This window comes from Camelus bactrianus, chromosome 10 (assembly GCF_048773025.1).
Source record: "Camelus bactrianus isolate YW-2024 breed Bactrian camel chromosome 10, ASM4877302v1, whole genome shotgun sequence".
Taxonomy (NCBI): Eukaryota; Metazoa; Chordata; class Mammalia; order Artiodactyla; family Camelidae; genus Camelus; species Camelus bactrianus.
In genome coordinates, this window is record NC_133548.1 from 56,060,008 (window position 1) to 56,081,766 (window position 21,759).

Genomic DNA, 21,759 nt, shown 5'->3' on the forward strand with positions numbered 1-21,759 from the left:
CCGCCTTCGATATGCTCAGCTTAGTATGAAGAGCAAGGACAGACACCTGAGAGTTACCTTAAATAGTTTATCTTAAATGCTGAGAGAGAGGCTTGCATAGTGTATGTAAATTTGTTTGTTAACAAATAAAAACCTTATTACATTATAGCACACCTCATTTAACTTGGCTTCCACTGCAATGAGTGCTCAGAGCAAAGAGTTTGCTCTATAAAGTGTTTCTGGAAAAGTAGGCACATTTGCCACACATCATATTCTACCTCCTGGAGAGAAATGGCTTCATTACTCTGAGGCTCAGAAAACTTTATCCGAGAAAAGAAAAAGCATACTATGCAGATAGAAACTGCCCTAAATCAATAAAAAGGGATAAAAGCTCATCCATAATATCCACATGAAAATGAAAAGAGTCCAGTGAGTACTTGAGCTTTTACAGGAGAAACACACTAAAATGGCCCAAGCCTTTATCCCTCAAGGGATAAATTCCAAGTTTGCTATCTGTGAAATGCAGCAGTTACATAAAATGTCAAAATGCAGTTTGATTATTCACTGGCCAGAACATTTCAAGTCAACAAAGTTGGGTCTCTGTGTTCACAGAGGAGAACAGATGCAATTTTCCAGGAAGCTGATTGGAAACAGTATGAAATAGCTAAGGAAGCTAACTTTCCAGCGAGAGAGAGGAAAAGAGATGCTATATTCTGAGATAGACATTAAAATTTCTTGTTCAGTTTTTTAAACCAGTATATCGAAAAGGGGGGCAATGCTGTATTAAATCAACCCAACAAATATCACTTACATAACAAACATGATTGGCTCTTAACTCCTTTTTATTTTTCCTTCTATGAAATTGGTCCTCTGTGTTCACAAGAGATTAGGATCTCTCTTTAGGCAGATCTTAAAGCCACATGCAAGTGCCCTCATATCCTATTCTCTCTTGAACAACTTTCTCATTTCCATGCCCTTGAAATTATCAGTAGGAGGGGAATCGCAGCATCTAAACCTCCCCTAAGTTAGACTGTGTGCTGGCAACAGGCTAGGCAGGCCTCCGTATCTGTCTGCCTCTCACCATGAGGACTGCAAGTTTTCAGGGGAATAAAACGTTCACTCCTGCTAATGAAAAGAATTGAGGATCCTCAACTAAACAACCCAGAGTGACAACGTTTTTTAAATAAATTCAATTTTGTGCCAAAGATAACTGAGTCCTGGACAAAGTGAATCTCCATACACTTCAAGCTGTTAATTGCCTTTAGGTTTATAAGCCCCTCTCCCTCTTCCTGGCCCCATCCCAGGTCAGTCAGCATACTTTACCGCGATTAGAACAAAGATTAATGACCTTGCTCTAAAGTGATTCTCTGCTTAGAGGTCTTATAAGGAATATTTAATCAAAATTTACAGCTGAAATCAGGAAAGAGTAATGAAAAAAAAATGCAGTTTGCCACCCAGGGAACCTTCTCCAGGGGGAGATGTAAGATGATTGGGGAACATACCCTTTCTGCTACAAATCTCACGGATTGCACACTGGTTCCATATAAGTTGTCATTGTACTGGCCGGCTTCTATAAATTTGTGCTCTTGGATATCTTTCTCCATTTGTTCTCTGGAAATGACAAAGTGATAGTCTCTGCCATCCACCTCGTAGTCACGCTTTGGCCTCGTAGTATCTTTACAGAATGACAAAGGATGAAAATAAGGTCACTTTATCCTCATAGACTTCCTTTACACCTACATTTTTTACACAGCCTAACATAGATATATAAAAATATGTAACATGAAGTACCATGACATAGTAGCAGGTACCAGTCTTAGCCTCCCACTGTAAGCAACTATAAAACTAGACAAAATACATGAAACAGCTATTTTCAGGTATCAGATGACATGCAGTGCAGGCCTGTGATCGTTGAGAGAAGAGAAACACATGAGGGGACTCTGCATTCACTCTACTTCCATTTCCAAATGGAGAGTCTAGAGGTCATATAGTGTGAGGAGATTCTGAAGTGTGCCAGGCTGCACATTTGTTTGAGGCCCTGGAAAGCCCACATTTTAGGAGGTTACACCTAAGTTACTCTAGACCCACCTTTACAAAGTCTAAAACCAACTCACAACTGGAAGAAGCTGATCTGTTAGTATATTACCACCTACCAAAACAGAAACTTAATATTCTATAAAGGAAGATAACAAAATCCAGATGCTCAATAATGTCACATCACAATGTCTAGCACACAATAAAAGACTACAGGATAAGCAAATAAGTAAAAAAAAAAAAAAGTCTTATGTGAAAAAAAAATGGATATACAGTATAAATATATTCAGGGATTTCAAAAGATGTAAAATGAGACCATCACAGTGAAGGTGGGACTAAAAGTCGTCAACTCTGACCATAGTTAGGGGTGACTAAACTTCTTGGTAAGAAGAGGAGGGAAAACAATTTATCATTATAAACAACAAAAGTTAAAATATTTTCAATCTTTGACTCAGGTATTCTTTCTAGAAATCTATCTTAAAAATTATCAAAACTTCAGATGAATTTTTATCCTTAAATTTGCTTATTATATTAATTTATAAATGATAAATAATTATAATTGTATTCTAATTGTATAATTCACAATAGTGAAAGGTAGAGAAGAACCAAAATACTCATAAATGAGGAATGAATATGAGATAATAATTTCAAATATTTTATAACATGTTAAATAATACTAAACAAAAAATTGTATGTATTTAATATGTGCCCAATCACAGGAGAAAATGCATGCATAGAAAGAAAGTACAAGTGGAAATCTATGAAAATATTAACAGTGATGTTATCTCTGGGTACTGTGTGGGATTCTGTGTATTTTTTGTCTGCTTGTTTAACTTTCTTTTTAGCATTTTCCAAGTTTTGTGCAATGAGCATGTATTGCTTTTCATTAAACAGTGCTATTAATTATAAAAAGAGAAAGAGGAGTGTGTGTAAGGTGGAGGGGAAGTGAAAATGGTGCTTAAGGATTTTTTTTTTCCTTTTCTTTCAAAAGTGGAGGAATAAGCTTGGAGCTGCTATGAATGGAGTAGGGTTTGCCTTGATGGTTTCTATCTGGAGTCTCTCTCAGGATATATTCTGTGGCAAGATCTCTTCCCAGAACCCTTGCTGGGGACAGTTTCACGAAATAACGCAATAGTCCTAATTTCCTCCTGCCCATGTGCTTGCACATGTGCAATTCTTGTTATTTTTCTGTGTGCCTGGTGACATCTGCAGTCCTGAAATGTAAGAGACACTTCAGAGCATAAAGCTTGAAAAATGCAGAATGAGAAAGAAATAGTTATTGAGATCAGATTTAAGAGCTCAGTGATCTAATAAATGAAAATTTCCTGGTGGGTTTGCCTTCATGCACAGGAAGCATCAAAGCATTTTTGTGTGTCACAGTGGGAGTGGAGACGGAAGTGGGCGAGTGGGGAGTGGGGCAGACAGAACCTCACAGGGCGGGAGGCCCTGGGTGTATCAGAGGGACCAGGAGACCTGATGATTGGCCACAGTGACAAGAAAGCAGGTTAAAATCTGCAGTGGCCTAGAGGGCAGATGAAAATGTTACATCCTTCTGATCTCGGTCTTCATCCCCCACAACGTCCGAGACTGTTAAGCCCCTCGGGACAGGCTATTTTGTTTTGGATTGACACATGGCCCTATGTCATCCTGAGATGATTTTAATACATGGCTTTGTTTCTGATCGCTCTTATGGTAACCCAGGGTGATCATCAGTTAGATCCATTAAACCTGCAACATGACCTCACTGATCAAGCTTGCTCAAATTGTTGCTACAAAAAAAACAATCACACGTTCTCCAAGCGTCACGTGGCCTAAACGATAAGGTGTTTGGCTGAACTGTTTTTCAGGAATTCGGAGTCAGCTGTGTCCAGTTCGACCTTGAGCTGGCTGAGACTGGCTAAGACCACTGACCCTCCAACTGGGCATGTATGTGCCAGTGTCCACTTGGTGATCTTTTGACACCAGAGGGCCAAAAATTCCACCCTCAGAACATGCTAGGCTGCCATTTTCTGAACATGCATCCCATGAAGAAGCCTGTAGTTTTCTTGCTCCTGTACAGAAAGACAATTATCTCATTTTTTCCTTATTTCCAATCACCCTTCCCCACGCTTCCCACACCTCAGATCACCCTGCGCCTTTATCCCATAAATATTCCTAGCCCCTCGCCTTCGGGGAGGTGAATTTGGGATTCATTCTCCCATCTCCTCACTTGGCCACCTTGTGAATGAATCCTTTCTCTGTTGCAAACCTCGGCATCCTGGCATTTGGCTTGCTGTGCATTGGGCAAACAAACCTGGTTCAGTAACATTATTCTATGGGAAAAGATGCTTCAGTGGCATTTCAACCCATCTGTCAGAGTACACTGATGCCTATCAATGATCCTATGCTAGTTTAAATGCTATGGGAGTTACAAAGGACTCACCCCTGCCTTCTACGGGACCACAGTCAGTTTGGAGAACCTCATTATACTCACTATAGAGAACAATACATGGCAGCATAGATGAAACGTGTTCGGCAGAGAAAATTAAATAAGATGCTCAGATAGTAGGTAACTGACGGTATTTGAATCACTGGAGAGAATACTGGAGGAACAGAATTACATTTTATCATCTCAGAAGGAGCCGAGCTTTTTTTCCAGAGAAAAGAGAAATGATACTCACGAGGCACACAGGAGCCAAATTTGTCAGGGAATTCAGATATCAAGTCGTCATTGATGCGATCTTTCATGGGGCCCAGGATAATCACTGGCCGGGTATAGTTTACTGCAGAGACGGAGAGGAAGATGCAGATGAGGAGAAAAGCCTGGAAATCACTGTGATTCTTAAGGCAAAACTGCCTAACGCTAAGAACTGCGAGGGCGTTACTTCGGTGGATGAACTGCCCATACAGCCTTGCACAGGGAAACAGACGTTTAACACTCAGTATCCTGGCTGGGCCTACTTTCTGGAATTTACTAACAGGGAACCGCAAAAGCAGTGTCTGTTAACGAGAAGAAACATTCCAAGGAGCATTGCTTAGTCTTCGGTTATGCCTGCACAATGTCAAAACTACTGGATTTCGTCAATTGAGTGGGAGAAAAAAAGATTCCGAAGTAGCTATTTGCCCATCGTTGGGACAATGACTTTTAAAAGTAATCATTAGCCGCAATGACACCTTATGTTTTTATAATTTCTTTTCTTCAGCTCAAAATACTCTCCATACTCTGCTTGGATTTTCCCAATTCCTCTGTATCAGGGGGTTGGAAGGAACTCTAAAGTTCATTTGGTACAAACGCCTCCTCTGATGCCTGAATTTTCTCGGCAATGCCCTTGTCAGTAGCCATTAGGCTCTGTATAAACTCCTCCCTGGCTTCTGGAGCAGCCCAGGAGACGACTTGCTGGAAAGCCCTTCTCAATCCTGAGCTGATGTCCACCTCCCGGGAGGTTTTATCCACGGATCCTGGTGGTGGGGCTCTTTGTGGTTCACATGTGGTCCTTCCCAGTAAGGACCACGCATCGGCAGGGCAGTGCCATCCTCCTGGGAGCTGCCGCTGCCCGTGCGCAGCAGGGAAGTTGTCTGCTTGGTCACGGGGTCAAAGAGAGAGCGGCGTTTGGTCTGGGGCCTGCTGAGTATTAAGGAGTTTACTTTCCTTACTCCTTCACTCTTGCCTTCCTGTAATGGTGTCACCTGTTATGGCCTGGAAAGCAGGAACCAGAGTACGCTGGGAAACTTACTTTCCTGCCTTGTGACAGGCTCATAAGAAAGAATGAAGTCTTCTTGGCCTCCTGAGAAGAGAAGAAAGGAAAATTACAGTGGACTAACAACCTGTCATATACCCCAGCTACAAGCCCTGCTCTGTAACCCCAGAAATAGACCCAGTGCAAGGTTAATCTTCCCTGCTCTCTCCCTCCTTGAACCATTCCCCAAATCACTTCAGCCTCAGAAAACTGTTCCACACTATTCCAGTGTCGGGTGATCGATGGCCAGATCTCTGAGGAGAAGCTGGAGGCTGGCTGCCCGCAGTTCTGCAGGGCGGTGACCTCAGAGACGGCCTTCCGTCTGACATGGAGAAACGGAGCACTGTGGCCTCCCCCCCAGCATTCCTACTTAAAAGGAACCTGCTGAGTTCAAGGAGAGGGTCCAGCCAATAGCTGGCTGCTACACTACCAGAACTTCTGGACCTTTCTATCATCTTCCGTTGTATTCCCTAAAGAAGCACATTGTTCTGCTCATTTCACTTATGAGACAAAAAACATCCTCAGCACACACTCCAGGGTGCTGAGGATTTTACTCTAATGCTAATTCATCAAGAAAATGCTGGGTCAAGGAAGAAGATAAAAAATTGAGGAAGACCCTAAATCACTAGTTATAACTGCTGCTAAACTAGCCTTGAAACTTTGGAAAGAGAAGGACAGACACTGCAGCAGAAGGGTCAGCCCCTCCAGTGCCACCTGCTATAAGCTTGATTCGTGGAGCCTCAGGTCAACACACAACTGTGGAAAGTACATTGGTTTTAGGCAGTTGTTTTTCTCAGTCATCAATTTTGCCCAGCTGATGATCGAGGCATGAGATGAGCCGTCTACAGCTGCAAACCTCGAAGGCTCTACTCCTGCATTTGCTCTGGGCCCAGGGCCGACGGTCTCCTGGTGGGGCAGCACCTCCCCACCTCTGTGCTTTTCTACAGAGGAGCGTGATAGGAGGTAGTTCTTCCTCAAACCAAAGGGCAAGGGGTCTCGTTGCTTTTTCTCCTCATCACCCCAAAATACACTCACAGTCTGTCAGTGTCACATGCTCCTCCTCCAACAGCCACAGCCTCAGGAGGGTGAGTTAATTTCATAAAAGGAGTTAGTATGACCAACAGTTTTGACAATGACAACTGATTTTGGGAAATTAAGCACTCTACGGATAGAACTGTGCAGTACAGATGCCTTCCCTGGGCGGGGGGGAGTGTCTTGCCTTTTTCAAGCATGAGAAATGGCCTCAGGCCTATATCACATCCTATGTCACCCACAGGCGGGGTCCACGCTCCGAAAAGCACTGCGAGGCTATTTCTGAGCTACTTCCAAAAGCCATGGAGCCTGGGCATTGGTGCTCCATCTGAGTGGAACCTACTATGGAGGCTCCAGAAATGTTCAGGGGATTTTCCCACATCTGGGCAGGGGTTTGGTATGTGAGGAATCAGATTCATGATTTTTTTTTTTTTATACAGGAAAAAAAAGACTCTCTTTTAATAAATGAAACTACTGAAATGTATAGAGGCTGGGCCAAAAAATAATAAAGGTAGTTGATAGCTAAGCCCCTGTCATCTAAACCCTGAGACATGTAGTGGTCATAGGAATTCTGAAGTTAAGTATAAAAATGGCTGGGGTAAAAGCACAGCTTTAGAGCGAAGCACGGCAGACCGACACCGCAAGGTCAGACTAACTTTCAGGGCAGTCCCCATGGGATGATTAACATGTGAGAGGAGAATCCTGACCCTGGGATAACAGAGGGTTTAAACATCAGGGGATACTTAGGCCTCATCTCTAGCCTGGGAACCCCAGACCACAGTTACCACTGTGTCCCTGGTGTTAAACATAAAGAGGCCAGTGAATCTGCATTCTGATTTTAGTGGCAGGAGACAGAATGAGCAGCGAAGCCAAAGATAGGCTCTACTTTGTGTTTCTGTCTATATGCTTTCCTTTCCGGAAGAGCGGCTTTCTCTAAATAAATGTAACACCTCGTGTTCCCACAGAAATCTCTTTCCAAAGGCCTTGCAAATCATGCTGATGGGACATTCTACAAGCAAACCTTAAATAAATTATTTGGTGCCAGTATGTACAACTTGTGATTGAGGAAACTAGGAGAAAGCAACACAGCTTTGATTAACTTTGTTAGGGAGTTCCGTAGTTCTTCATTGAGCCACTGCCTTTTGCATTACTTTCTAACCTACAAGAGGCGCTGGTTCTTGCTCAGAGCAGTAAGACTGGCAGACAGCAGTGACGGCATCCCTACGGCAAGGCCCATCCTGATTCTAAAGACCTGGTGACAACCAGGGACTGTGCGAGGAAGCCCGCAGAGGTGCCACGGCAGCTGGCATTACGTAATAGCTGTGAACCCAGCGCCTCAAACCAATTTTCACTTTCACGTTCAAGAACAAAAAGCCCTACGAGCAGTGGGAAAGAGACTAAGAAGGGGAGGGAAAAGAGTCACAGCAATGGAGGAAAGCTAATTTGCGTCTGTATAGCACCTTACAGGCAACAGAAGGCTTTCACGGCTGCCGCCTCCTGTTTTTCACAGCCATTTCCTTGGCGACAGGTGCTCTGATGATCTCCACTTTACAGATGAAGAAGCTGAGGCTCAAAGATGGGGCCTGTTTCCTCAGTGAGTAAGTAGTGGAGTCAAGATTTAAAAGCACATCTTTTTGGACTCCTTGCTGAGTATATGGCACTGTCTCAAAAACGCCAGAGATGTAGGACTCTCTGTGGGGGCTGAGACGCAGCGGCAGAACTGACAAACGAGCAAAGGGTGGGTGGCAGAGGGAGGAGCTGAACCCGGGTCAGCTCACTGACAGGCCATAAGGGGCTCCATCTGCAAACACCAACTCTCTCTCTCTCTTTTTTAACATGCTGTTGTGTCATCACCATAAAATAGTCATCCTTACTAGTTTCTCTGTTTTTTTTACCCAGGAGGTGTTGGCACCTAGAAATAACAGCTGACACAAGGGGACAAATGATGACTTGGTCTTGTTTTGGCAGCCGTGTGGCAGGAGGCGGGAGAGCGGCGCTGGGGGCGGCCGCCTGCGGCCTGCCGAGTCTTCGCGGAGGCCACTGGAGGCCTCTCCACCAAACGCCGCCTTTACACTGAGGCAAGTCACCACGAGAGGGGATCGGAGTAAGAACCTAACAGGCCCTCCTGAGAGGGAAAAACAGGTGGTTGTTCTGTAGGAATTTTTCAAAACTAGAAAAGAGAAAGGAGGGCAGTGAAGACCAGTGGCAGGACGTCTAATGTTCTAAATGTAACGTTCAGTGCCTGCATCGGCTAAGTATGCAGAATAAACTAGACCTAGTTCCCGAGCCACCCAAGGTTAGCGCTAAGAAAGGGCTTGGAGCTCCCATGGTTCAGAGGTGGAAAGCCTGCAGCACGAGATGCGGCCCCCTCCACACGCATGACGCTTCCAGCACGGCCTGAACTGCTGCTGAGCCTCACTTGGTCTCAACACATTTCAATATGGTTCTTCAGGCAGCTAATACCAGATGGCCCAAGGTGCGATCTGGATTAACATCAGTTTCCCATCTCTCTGCTCTAACTCAAGCTACTCACTTTACAGAGGAGAGAACTGAGGTTCAAAGATGCTCGGTGATTCCTTCACGGTCACATAGTGAATTAGTGATTCAGTGTCTTCATAGGATCTTTAGAAGATGAAAGCACTTACTATGCATGGAGCCCTTAAAATCAGGCCTAGTACAGAGTCACACTATATAAATGTTGCTGCTTGTATTAATTTGATAAGTGGTATGAAATGCTTGAAATGTGCTGGATAAAATGTGAGGACACTTGGATTACAAACTATAGGGAAGAGTGAAAACGCATGAGTTTCAGAATTAAAATATCTCAGCTGGACTTGCATTGCCATCATATCAGTGAGCTAAGTAGCTCTTTGTAGCTCAGCTTCCTCACTGTGGAATGGGGTAGTAATATCAGGTATGTCTCGTATTTTAATTTATCTAATAACAGATATAATAAAAACTGCTTTGTAAAGGCTAAAGAACTAAGGGAAATATAAGGGCTACACTTGAGAAGGGTGGAGAATGGAGAAGATGGGCACCATTTTGACTGATTCCAGAGGGGAAGTCTGAGGTCTACTTGTTTCAGTACCTCAATTACACTTGGATCATTTATTCAAGATTCTTGTTTTGAAAAATCCTACTTAACTGAGGAGCACCAATGGGTTAGAAGGCTAATCATCAGCTCCCCTATATCTATAATGAGATGAGAAGCTTTACTGAGCTTTCAGGAAGGCAAGTCTTCAGCTTGTAGAGATTTGCAAGGTCTTCATTACAGCTACTTGGTCCTTACTGCCTCCGTATATAAGGGCAAATGAAAGGGATACAAAACAACCACAAACTGCACTTTAGCTAGCGCACTCTGAACCTCAGTGTAGCTGGACTTTGAGCATCTTTGAACCCCATATAGCTGAAATTAGGAGAAAATTATTCTGTAATTCTTGAGATGGTGCTGCAAAGGTCTGAGCTATTTATTAGAAATAGAGGTCTGGGTAAACTCGTATGTGTCTAACTCGGAAAACATATGAGGCTTTCAGGTAAGGCTGGCACAATGTGTAACTCCAGAATGCAGTGTGAATGGTGCCCTCTGGAGCTGTGAAACACAGGAGCCTGGGCTTTTGTTTCTAACTGCTGATCATTTTTTTTTTTAGCCATTTGTCCCCAAATGCACGTGGAATGGTTCTAAGAGTAAAAAATTAAACCTGGACATGAGTGAAAAAGGGCCTTTTTTGCATTTGTTTCTACTGCTATTCACAAAACATAAAAGTTAGTCATAATTATAGCAAAAGCCAGGAATTCAATAGCAAATTTCAATCTGCTTTGATTTCAAAATGGCACTTTTTAGAAATCAGGTCTGTCCCAGGCCTCTGTGTCTTTTGTCATGCTGCTGCCCTTACTGGAAAGGCAACTTATGGAGCTGGCCAGTGCCTCATCTTCGCAAAGCTCAGCTCAAAGCCTCCTTCCTCTTTGAAATCATCTCTGAAGCCCTACCACTCTTGGGACAGACTTATTCTAGAAACAGCCACCAATGGGTGGCTCTCTGTCTCTCTCATTGTATGTGTGCTGAGTTCCAGAGTTTGTTGAGATTCATCTTGGGTCTTAAGATGCCTGTTAGAGAGCATGACATATAGTGGATGCTGAATGAACTAATGCATATTCCTCTGTAATTCTGCATATTGCCATCCTGGAGAAAGAAATACCATTTTTTCCCTCTAAGCTATGACTAAGGCTCTACTTTCTTTCATTTGTAAAGAAAGCAATCTGAGTGGCTGACTTTCTGTTCCCTCAGATGAGACTCAAACCAGTAGAGATGATCAGGCCTCACATTTTCTCTAGGAATATTGTAGAGTCCAGTTCCAACTCTTCTCTCTTCTCATAGATAATTCAAGCTGCCTGCAATGTTTCCGTTATTCATTCAACAAACATTCAAAGGTACCTACTATTTGAGAGTGAAAAGAATTATGGATGTCATCTTGGAGCACTGTAATCAAAAACCTGTCAAGCAGCTGAGGGCCTTGATGTAATTTTTGTAACTTAATAATCCTGAGAAGAACATTCCCATTTCTGAAGGAGAAGAGAAGGACCTCTGAAATATTCTAAAAAGGATTTCCAAAGGAAAAGGTAGTTCTTACGTACTTTCCATAAAAGGGATTGAAAGAACAAGATTAAGATGTTTTCCCTTTCTGTACCTGGGTGTACCAAATGGAAGTGTAACCCTTAAAAATCAAAAACTGAACATCAAAGAAACTAGTGCCATGGATCTCCATGAAACCCAACAAATGAGTTATATTTTTCCTTACACTAAATTACAGGTATCTCAGGCATCAGGAAGACAATCTTTGGTCACTTCTTAACCAGGTCTCTTTGTTTTAAAAACAAATGAAAGATGGGGAGGCAAACATTTTCCCAATTTGGGATAATCATAATTTTAAGAGTCGGAAGAATGTAAAAATGTTAGAGATCATGTTGAGGACAAGATCCCTTTTATTCTTTTGGTCAATAGGACTTGCCACTCTGTTGAGGAAGAAAATAAGGGGTTTTTAATATTATTTGGTTGATCAAGGATCTCACCACAATTTTTTTCCTTTCATTCTGTGGTGTATTTCAACTTCCTCCTCTGGCCCCTACCTCCTCCATCTGTCATCTTTCCTCTTAGTGTTTTTTTCCCCCCTATTTTTCCACCAATCTGATTATCCAAAGCCTTTCTCAAGATTCAAATTGAATTTGTCATACTCCAAGAACAGGATCTGACACTTCACCTCAAAAAAGGCATGGTTTTGGAAAGTACCATGCTGTAATGGAGAAAAACCAAAACAAAAAACAAACAAAAGCTAGTCTATCTTTCTATTCTAGTTTTCAATTAGTACAATATTCAAGCAAAAACCAAACAAACAAAACCCCCTAAAGACACAAAAAACTCTCCAATCAGTTTCTGCTTTGGTAGCAGAGGGTCATAGGTATTGGGCCTGCAATTTTCTAATATCCTCAGCAAATGCTCTTTGAGTAACCCATTTCACTAAAGACTACAAATAAATATTACAGAAATTGCAAGGATCCCAGCAGTAATATGTACTTATTTTAGTCACCAAAAACCAGTAAGTGGTAAGAAACCACAAGAGCAGTTAAAAAGGATGTGCTTGGCATTCGGTGAATATTTTTATACTCTAAGCAAATGGCTTGAGATGACCAAACAAAAACCAGAAATAAATTTTAAATAGTTACCTACCTTTTCAGTTAAGCTTTCTGATCCATGATTTGTTCATTTTTAAACAAAAAGTGAGTTCCTTCAACATTAGAGGATGAAACTTTTTCATCTCTTCCCAACCATCAAAATATAAAGTTAGATATAACATAGTATCTACCTTAAAATACTAATCAGGGAGAGAAGAGATATACAAGGTTCATGCTCGATTTAAAAGGAACACAATAATTTATCAAGATTTCTCTTGTAAAGGGGAGCCAGGAACAGAAAGGAAAAGGCAAAATGAGAAGAAAAATAAAACCATGATGACTTTTCAACCTTTCTGCAAGAAGTTTAAATTATTTTGAGGGACACAATGTCAAAATCCACCAGGCTGAACTTTCCTCCCACCTTCTCTGGGAGAATTGCACCACCAGGTCACAGCCAGCTGAGGTTGGAATCATTTATTAGCAAGAATGTGCCCACTCGCACAAATCATGAGTCCACCAATGGCTCTAGTGTCTTTTGTATCTTTCCACATCAAATGATGATTTCGTTTCAAGCCATTTGCTTTGGATGAGGATGGTAAAGGGCAGTGATTGAAAAACAATGACAGCAAAAATCTGACATGACCACCACAGGCAAGGGGGCAATTGCAAAGAAAAGAACCACAAACCAAAGCAATAACTTACGGTAGCTACTTTCGCTATCGCTGGCATTAGAAGACACATGTTCTGCAAGAACAGCACAGCAAATTAAAGAGATACCAAGCATTGGAGAGCAGCCAGAACTTAAAGGAACACCATGCAAGGCTACTAGAAACGTGAGCGAAGGCAAGTTAAGAGGCCGCAGAAGAGACGCATTAAGAAAACTCGGGTAAGATGAAGATGAAAACTTTATCTCCATTTTCCAGGAAGCTACTACTTGACTGCTGTGTCTTTTTCCCAAACAGGAAAGTATGTTTAATTACAAAAAATGCATACTGTCCATCTAAGTACTTTTCTTTTCATAAATATTTTGACTAATTCATGTAGCTTTGATTTTCCAGATTCTTGTTACTAGAGGTCAATTTATCTCAATTGGATGCTCTTGACTATGAATTCAGGAGCTTCTGACATGCAGGGAGGGATGTTTTCTTGCAGGCTTTTTGTTTCTCTGTTTTGCCTTTAGGTGTTTTGCAGGAACACTGCGTTTCAAACTGCCAGTTGATCCTTGGAATCCTTGGAATTTTATTTCTATTTAAATACTTTGTAAACTAATTGGCAAGATGAAAGATATCGCTGAACATCTGTCCTGCATCATGAGTGTGGAGAAATTCTTGGAGGAAGAAATGAGTCACTGAAAAATGTTTGATGAATCAGTTCAATATTTCTTTGCTTTAATTTAAGATTCTTGCTTGGATAGCAATTAGGTTCTGAAGGAATGGAACAGGCAGGAGATGAATGGTCTGATACCCAGTGCAGGTCCTGGCACGAAGTATGTTTTTAATTCATGTTGAATGACTGTACAAGTATACAGTGATATTTCAAACTTTTTTTTTTCATAAAAATACAATTTAGCTAGCATAACAGAGATATATTGGTTATGTGTCAGAATTGGAGCTTTTATTTCCAAAATCATTTCCTTTCATTTATACTATTTAAGTTATAGAAGATAAATTCATCAACTTATCAACTTCTTTGTATATCAGGCTAATTGAATAAAGAATATGTGGCTATTTGATTTCTGAAGCCCATTAGCAATAACTTCAGCTTTAAAAAAGTGACAACTATCAGACATTTTTAGAAAAAAGGAAAAGAATATATAACATTATTCTCTAACGGTAAAAAAAAAAAAAGAGTGCTTTAAAATGTATTTGCTATTATAGATTTTTGCCAATTGGATGGATTAGTTTTAGTTTTTTAGCTTCATTAGGTACAACTGACAAATGAAACTGTAATGTATTTTAAAGTGAACTATGTGATGATCTGTTGATACACGTGAAGATTGTGAAAGGACTCTCACTACTGAGTTAGTTAATGGATGGATTAGTTCTATAGCATAAAACTAATGAAAACCAAAGCATGGGTTAAATTCGCCCGAATCATTTTTCTCTGTATTGGTGTTTGACCAGAACTGTATTGCTCATTTAGGTACACAAGTTACAAGTGCAAAGGGGCACTTGGGAAAGAAGTGTGGATGAATCAGTGCAAATTTGTTTTTAGTTACTGAAAAGTCAAAGTACACACCCAATATTGGTACATCTTCGTGTGAGTGATTATCAGGTACCTTGAAATGAAGATGACAGGTTTTTCTTGTTTTTGATTTTTATAAAAACTATATTATTATTTATTATTTACTAAGAATAATCTAAAATGAAGCTATACTATAGAAAAATCTAGAACCATGTGGTGTTTTATTTAACGACCAATCTCTTTTAACATCAAGATATTGTTTAACAGAATTTTTGTGTTTTGTAGGTAAAAAGAAATTTAAAATATGGTCCGGCTAAAGTCCAAATTATGGCTACCAATAGCACTAATTGGCAAATCACTTTACCTAGTGAAATCTGCTCAGTTTTTAAAGAGCAAAAAACCTCTGCACATTCTGGATTTAAAAGGGGGTCACTTCTATATTTGACTGTCCAGTAGCAACTACCTTTTAGTGATGTTCATTTATTAATAATATATTAAAATACTACTCATCCCCACTCAGTTGAAAATTTGGAAATTCTCTCTGGTGATACTTGATACTATCCAGATAATGTTGAAATCAGTATTTGAACTTCAGCCACTAATTTAGGAAAAATCTCACGACATATTCCATGTAGAGACTCAAAGATAAAGTTTTCATCTTTAAGGAGATCAGCAGTTACTCTTGATCAGATTTTCTTTTCTAAATATGCATATCTAAAAAAAAAAGTCCAAATTAACAATTTGAAGGATGAAGGGTATCATTATGCAGGGTTATATAACCAGCTCTTGAAAACAAAGTCCAGCTCAATGTTATTTTGCTTTATAGCAACGGAATGAACAGCTTCTAAAAATATTGCCCATAGCTGTTAAAGTAAAACAAAACAAAGAAAAATGCACATGTGACACAGCTGCAAAAGACACAAAGCTCTGTTCTGATTTCATTGGTGCCTATAAGGTGGAGTTAGTATTAAAGAGAAAAATCATACTAAAGTATATTAATACACAGGATTATTATTTTTAATACTCAGTGCAATGAGACAGACTAAAGGCATTAATAACTGGAAATTACAAAAGTTTAATATATTTTTAACGTCCCATTCTACACTATAAAGTGAAGCTCTGATTATGCAATGCAGCTAACAAATCACTGATGGAAAAACATATTAACACATATCTAAAACTTTATCATACAAACGTTTCAAGCAGGATCACTGCAAGTCAGAAAAAAAAATCGTTCAAAGTTAATAGCAAAGAATTATTCATGGAAGATCAAAGAGCTTAATATTTACTTTTTGAGAATGCATGTTCCTTTTGACGACAAAATAGCTCCTTTACTAATAGCAAAGTACAACCCAGTTACGGAATTTGGCAAGATCATTAAATATGTCTGGGTGAAAAGCCAGAAGAACATAAAGTACGTTTCTGCTTTCCTGTTGTAGAACATTTAGCTCGCCCTTTCTTTCAACATGGCTTCTTGCTCTCTGGGAGGTATTAGGCGGCAGAGCAAGGGATGCCACGGTTGGCACTGGGACCATGTTTGCTCAGTCATAGCACACGGTCAGAAAGGGAAGGTGTGAACTGCAACAGAAGTTACAGTGCCTGACACAGTTTGCTTTTCAATGCTGACATGCAGAACAAAACGGTTGAAAATTACTTTGTAGGAGCATTCACAGCTAGGTAACAAATAAAACTCGTATCTTGTGCATGCTAGGAGTGAAAGGCCCTCAAGAAAAGGAACAAAAGCCAAACTCAAAAGGAAAGAAAAAGAAAAGAAAAGTTACAGTGACCATTCCTGGGAACTTACTCAGAGTCTTTGTTCCATAACCGTCGTCACCTAATCCGGGGATGTCCTGCATGGAAGTCCCCAGAGAGAGCAATGAGAGAGGGAGAACAGCCACGGAAGAGGAAGGAAGAAGTCAGTGGAGTTGAAATGGATACTACCATGACAGACCGTGTTGCCTGAGCAATCTGGATCCCGCACTTTCTTCTTCAGAAACAACTTTCACCCCAAACTCCTGGGCTGAGATTCAAGGCTTCGTAAAGCAACTCCCAAGGTTTAAGCAGAAGATTTTTACCGAAAAAGAAAAAGTCAGCAAACGCCATTTTTGCCCACTGTCAATATTGCCACAGCCACATACCACGGAGAGCAACAATCCACTCCGAGTTTCATGGCCAATTCTTAGATTGAGCATCTACCCAATACAAGCTCGCTGCTCAGTAAGTGTTTAATATTTGCTGGGAGGGAAGGAGTGAACAAATGCTAGTAAGCGACACAGGAACTTTACTTGCTCCCAATTAGCTAGCATTCAAAAAAAAAAAAAATCTGTGGCAATGGAATCCAATATTTCTGTCCAGAAAAGAATTTGTCTCAAGCCCTTAGAGAGTTGCACGATAGAAAAGGCAAACCAGACCCAGTCCTGGTCACAGGTAAGTGCTGTTTGGACGCAAAGTCCCCACTTGGTTAGGTCCCTCTCCAATGCGTTTTGCAAAGAAGAGCCCCATCCAGGGAAGGATCCAGACTGCAGCCAAACACTGGTCACAGTAGTAAGCCCTGACCTGCCTGCCTGCCGTGTTTGTTTGCCTAGGCGTGTGGCGTGGGGGAGCCTACATCATGCGTGTTGCCCGTGAAGGATTTTTTTTTTTCTCTTGTGTTGCAGGTGACATTCTCTTCGAGAATCTACTTACGTTCAGGATCACTGGTTTCCTGCTCACTCTGCTCCTTGCTCTTGTAGAATGGGAATTTTCGTGAAAAGATGAAGCTCTTTTTACGCTTGTCATTGAATGACTGTGAAGGAGAAAAGGCATGGGGCAAAAACAGGGGACGTCTAATTGTTGTCACACTCATGCTGACAAAACAACTAGTTTGTAAAAGCAGAGAGAGCTGTAGTGACGCAAGTGGGTAGTCTAAAGGGCTGTGGGAGGGTCCCTAAAGGCAGATTTTGGTTTCCAGGAGTGTAAATTCTGAATAATGACACCTTGGAAAAATTATCTCCTAATTAAAAGACTAGTTGCAGATAAATTACAATGTAGGAAATGAGTATTAAATTTAGGAAGCAGAGGACTCAGTCTCTGTCTGGCTCTGTAACTTGCTAGTTTATCACCTTAGACAGGTAACTGAATCCTCTGAACCTCAGTATCTTCTTCATCTGCATAATGAGAATCATGCTATCAGATCTTAGGTTGTGAGACTCATCTCAAGCAGTATAAACAGAAAGTGCTATACAGAGGTCATCTTTATCATCATCATTATCAGGAGGTAGAAAAGACTTTACTAGAGACACTAGGCACATCAGTGTCTAGACATCTTTTTTAAAAACTTGTTTTTTTTTAATGGAGGTCCTGGGGACTGAACCCAGGACCTTGCGCATGCTAAGCACATGCTCTACCACTGAGCCCTACCCTCACTCCCCTGGATGTCTTTTTAAATAACTTGAATTTGAGTTACTTCAGCTTGAATTTAATGAAAACCTCACAGAGATATGTGTAGAATTATGATATATGATAATTATAGTTCACACACAGATATTAGATAATTATAGTATTATATTTTCATTCAAAAGAGATTTTAAAGATAATTGAGCTCCAAGCCCTCAATTGTGGACAGGGGGCCAGAGGCATAGAGAGGTTGAGTCCCTTGCCAATATCGCAGAGCTAGTTGGTGACAGTCAGGACACCATCAACCAAAATCTATTAAAAATTCTGCTAAAGAGTTATTAACTTGATATTTACTCAGGCAAGTAGATATAACAACTACTTATCTATATACTGATTGATAAGAAATAATGGAAGAAAGACTGTTTTTAAAAATGTAAACCATTCCCTTAGCTCAAATGAGGTTGAGTTAAAAATAATGCAGACAGACGTAACAGAATACATATATTAGAACTTATTCACTCAAGTCAATATCAGATATTTGCCTAGAAGACTCCTCAAGAAAATGTCACTGATTCCCAATTGTTGCTGTCATACCAATGTTTTCTGGGGCTCTTCTTTGAGAAATGTGTTCACTGTCATTTTATAAGCTATGAGCCATGCAAGTCTTGGTAATTTCATATTTACACCCAACTTAAAAAATATGTTTTGCCAGCTTCTTTGGCTCTGAGGGTCTGTCTCCAAGGGACAAGATTTGTTACCACACAGGTATTAAAATGAATGTGCCAGAGACTCCGGTAATTTGACAAGGGGTATTCTAAAACAGTTTTAGCAATGACAGCTGGTAGGAATACACGTAGAGCCAGCAAGGTGACTACTTGGAAGGAACAATACTTGTTTGGATAGATGTATTTTGGCCCATTGGTAGGAAACAGTTATGTGCCCTTATGGATCTGATGCTTGACGAAATGATATACATAAATTTTTTTCTTTGTATACTCATGCATTTTGGTAGTCATGTTCATTTAGGAAACATTAAAGTACTAAAATATTGGTGCTGTCTTTCAGTAATTCGTTCCTTTTTTTTAGTTATTAGGGAATTTCATCAAAGTTAGTTGAGCTTAATTTTATGTACCATTAAGAAGGCTTTAAGAAAAACAATAAATCAAATATTTAGTAAATTCTGAAATCAGGGGACACATTTTGTATTTCATATTCAAGAACTAAAAACAGGGGAAAAAAGTATCACTTCAGAATTTATTACTCTGCTGACAGCACTTATGTTCAATATAGTTTTATCATAATTTGCAATTGAGGACTGGTGTCCAAAGACAAGGCTGGGAACTCTCCCCAAATTTTCCCAGTTAAAAAATGGTATGTCCTTAAAGGAACATTAAATATTCTTGCATCACTCCAGTTTCATGCCACTTTTACATTTCAAGCATATTTAAACGTCAGTAACTGAAAATAAAAGAAAAAAATATCATGTAAGAATTAATGACACGTGATATTGCAAGATATGTTAGACATTCAACTTCAACATTATGGGTGACTTGTCATGCAAAAAAAAACTTACAAATTTTCATGCAAATACAAAACAACACTAAGAGGAGTAAAGCCTGGGGTTAAAATGTAGACACAAACAGACAATGTGGAGGCCTTTGAGGGCCATATGGGGCCACATGCAAACCACATTGTTTAAATTGTCTCGTGGGATCAAAGGAAAATGAAAATGTGTTGTCTGTGATTCATTCTTTTATCTTTTTTTAAGCAAGGACTGTAATGTGTTAACATATCCCAAGTATGAAAATGTTGTGTATCATGAGTCATCTGATTGGGACATCATAATATTTAGCACCACACTTTTTAAAAGAACAGAAAACGCATAATAATTCCTCAAAAATAAAATTATCTAACAGTCTTATTACTCAAAGTCATTTTGTACTGGTGTTAAAGAAAAGGTAATGGAATCATTCACTGGTGGTCACATTGCCTTACATTTACAGACACAAACCAAATCACAACGTTCGTTCACACGCACAGATTTAAAAGTCATACATTTAAGGTCTGAGTTAAACATTTCAATTAGAAGAGGTTATGTGTGTTTTATAATCCTCTAACCTATTCTTTATTTTATTAGACATGTATAATACCATTATATAAGCTTTTTGTTGTTGTTGCTGTTAATCTTTTTTCTTTTAATTTAGAAAAGGAAAATCTGTTACACGAGTGTTAGGTGAGAATAATAAATTAGCACTTTTACTATTCATAGAACACATGGCACTAAAGCAACTGAAGGGTAATCTACAGCTCTATTAATCGTGCTTGATCAAAGCTGTTTTTCCCCTACATTACAGTATTTTAAATTCCAATTCGTTGTCTTCATGGCGGAAACCCTCTTTCGGTAGAGATTTTGAAAATACCAATCACATATGGCAAGTGGAAAGCTGGCATATCTAAGAATTCCATTGTGGAATATGACCTGAATTATTGAGTTCTTATGAACAAAAGTGCTAAAAAGAAAACAACTAACATTTATTGAGCAACTTATTTTGTGCTAGGCTTGGTCCTCAAAGCTCTACCTGTGCGAATCTCCACACTAACTTCAAGAGGTCGGTAGCGTCATTATTCTCATAATACGGATGAGAAACTGAAGTTTACAAATCTTCTGTTAGTTGCCCAGAATCACACAGTTGGTGAGCAGTGAAGTTAGAATTAGAATTTGCAAATATTCCTGGTTGCAAAAATCGCTGTTCTTAGAATAAGGAAAGTTTCTGCAGCTCAAGCCTATTTCAAGTTTATATTTAAAATCATTAGCATTGGACTCTCTCTCTCTTTTTAGAAACTGAGGTATAGTTGATGTAGTATTTGACTCTCTTAAGGGATACTATACCCAAAGCTTCACTGCTTGGCAGTTATTTACTTAAGTCATCAGACACTGTTGGTTTCAACAATATTTCTGTGGGCTATCCTGCTATAATTTTTTTGAGGCCCTGTCATGTTTTTGAGGGCTCTATTCTATTGTTCTGGTTCTTATGAGAATGTAAAAAAATAAAATAAAAAGAATTTCAGTAGGACAGGCTATGAATGACATTTAAAAGGTAACTTCCCCCAGAGGTAAAACTATAGATAAAGTAGATTAGTGGCTGGCTGGGGCTGAGATTAGGGGATACAGAGAATGGGAAGTGACAGCTAATGGGTATAGGGTTAGTTTTAGGAGAAATGAAGACGTTCTAAAATTAGATTGTGGTGATAGTTGCATCATCCTATGAATATACTAAAAAACACTGACTTGTATATTTTAAGTGTGTGGATTGTATACTATGTGAATCATATCTCAATAAGGCCATTAAAAAACCCCCAAATCTCTCCCTAATGCCCACATTATGGGATGAGAGGAAAACAATCACAGCAGGTTTTCAATCTTATTTGGTGTAAATATTTTTTATCTTTAATTGAATGAGAAGAAATCACCCTCCCCAGCTCTTTTAATCAATTAGATAACCATGCCTTGATTATCTGATTCTGTTGTTTCTCTGTTAAATGAATACCTTTCATGTTGTGACAGACATAAGGAAACTCATTCCAGGAGGCAATATATTATCACTGTCACTCAAAAGTCTCTAAGCTGTTAGGTCAAATGGCACGAAATTGCCCAGCCTGACCCCGAGATGTAATGGCATTGCTGACCTGGCTTAAGATAAAATATATGCTTCATGAAGAAAGGAAACAAAACAAAAACCACAAATTGCTCCTTCTCCCACTCAAATGCCAT

At 39.9% G+C, this 21,759-nt stretch overlaps 1 protein-coding gene across 20 annotated transcripts in view; it reads right to left on the minus strand.

Moving 5' to 3' along the window:
* DLG2 (discs large MAGUK scaffold protein 2) overlaps positions 1-21,759 on the minus strand; it is a 1,731,178-nt gene that overhangs the window by 12,804 nt on the left and 1,696,615 nt on the right. For 14 of the 20 annotated variants that reach the window (XM_074372760.1, XM_045509085.2, XM_045509089.2 and 11 more), the window contains 4 exons: positions 17,298-17,397; positions 5,727-5,777; positions 4,674-4,775; positions 1,482-1,654 (listed from right to left, as the gene is read on the minus strand). In XM_074372760.1, the coding sequence (XP_074228861.1) occupies positions 1,482-1,654; positions 4,674-4,775; positions 5,727-5,777; positions 17,298-17,397 (426 nt within the window). Of the gene's footprint in view, positions 1-1,481; positions 1,655-4,673; positions 4,776-5,726; positions 5,778-13,130; positions 13,173-16,416; positions 16,463-17,297; positions 17,398-21,759 lie in introns of all 20 variants that reach the window. The other 6 variants (XM_045509092.2, XM_045509086.2, XM_045509096.2 and 3 more) reach the window with 2 other exon arrangements.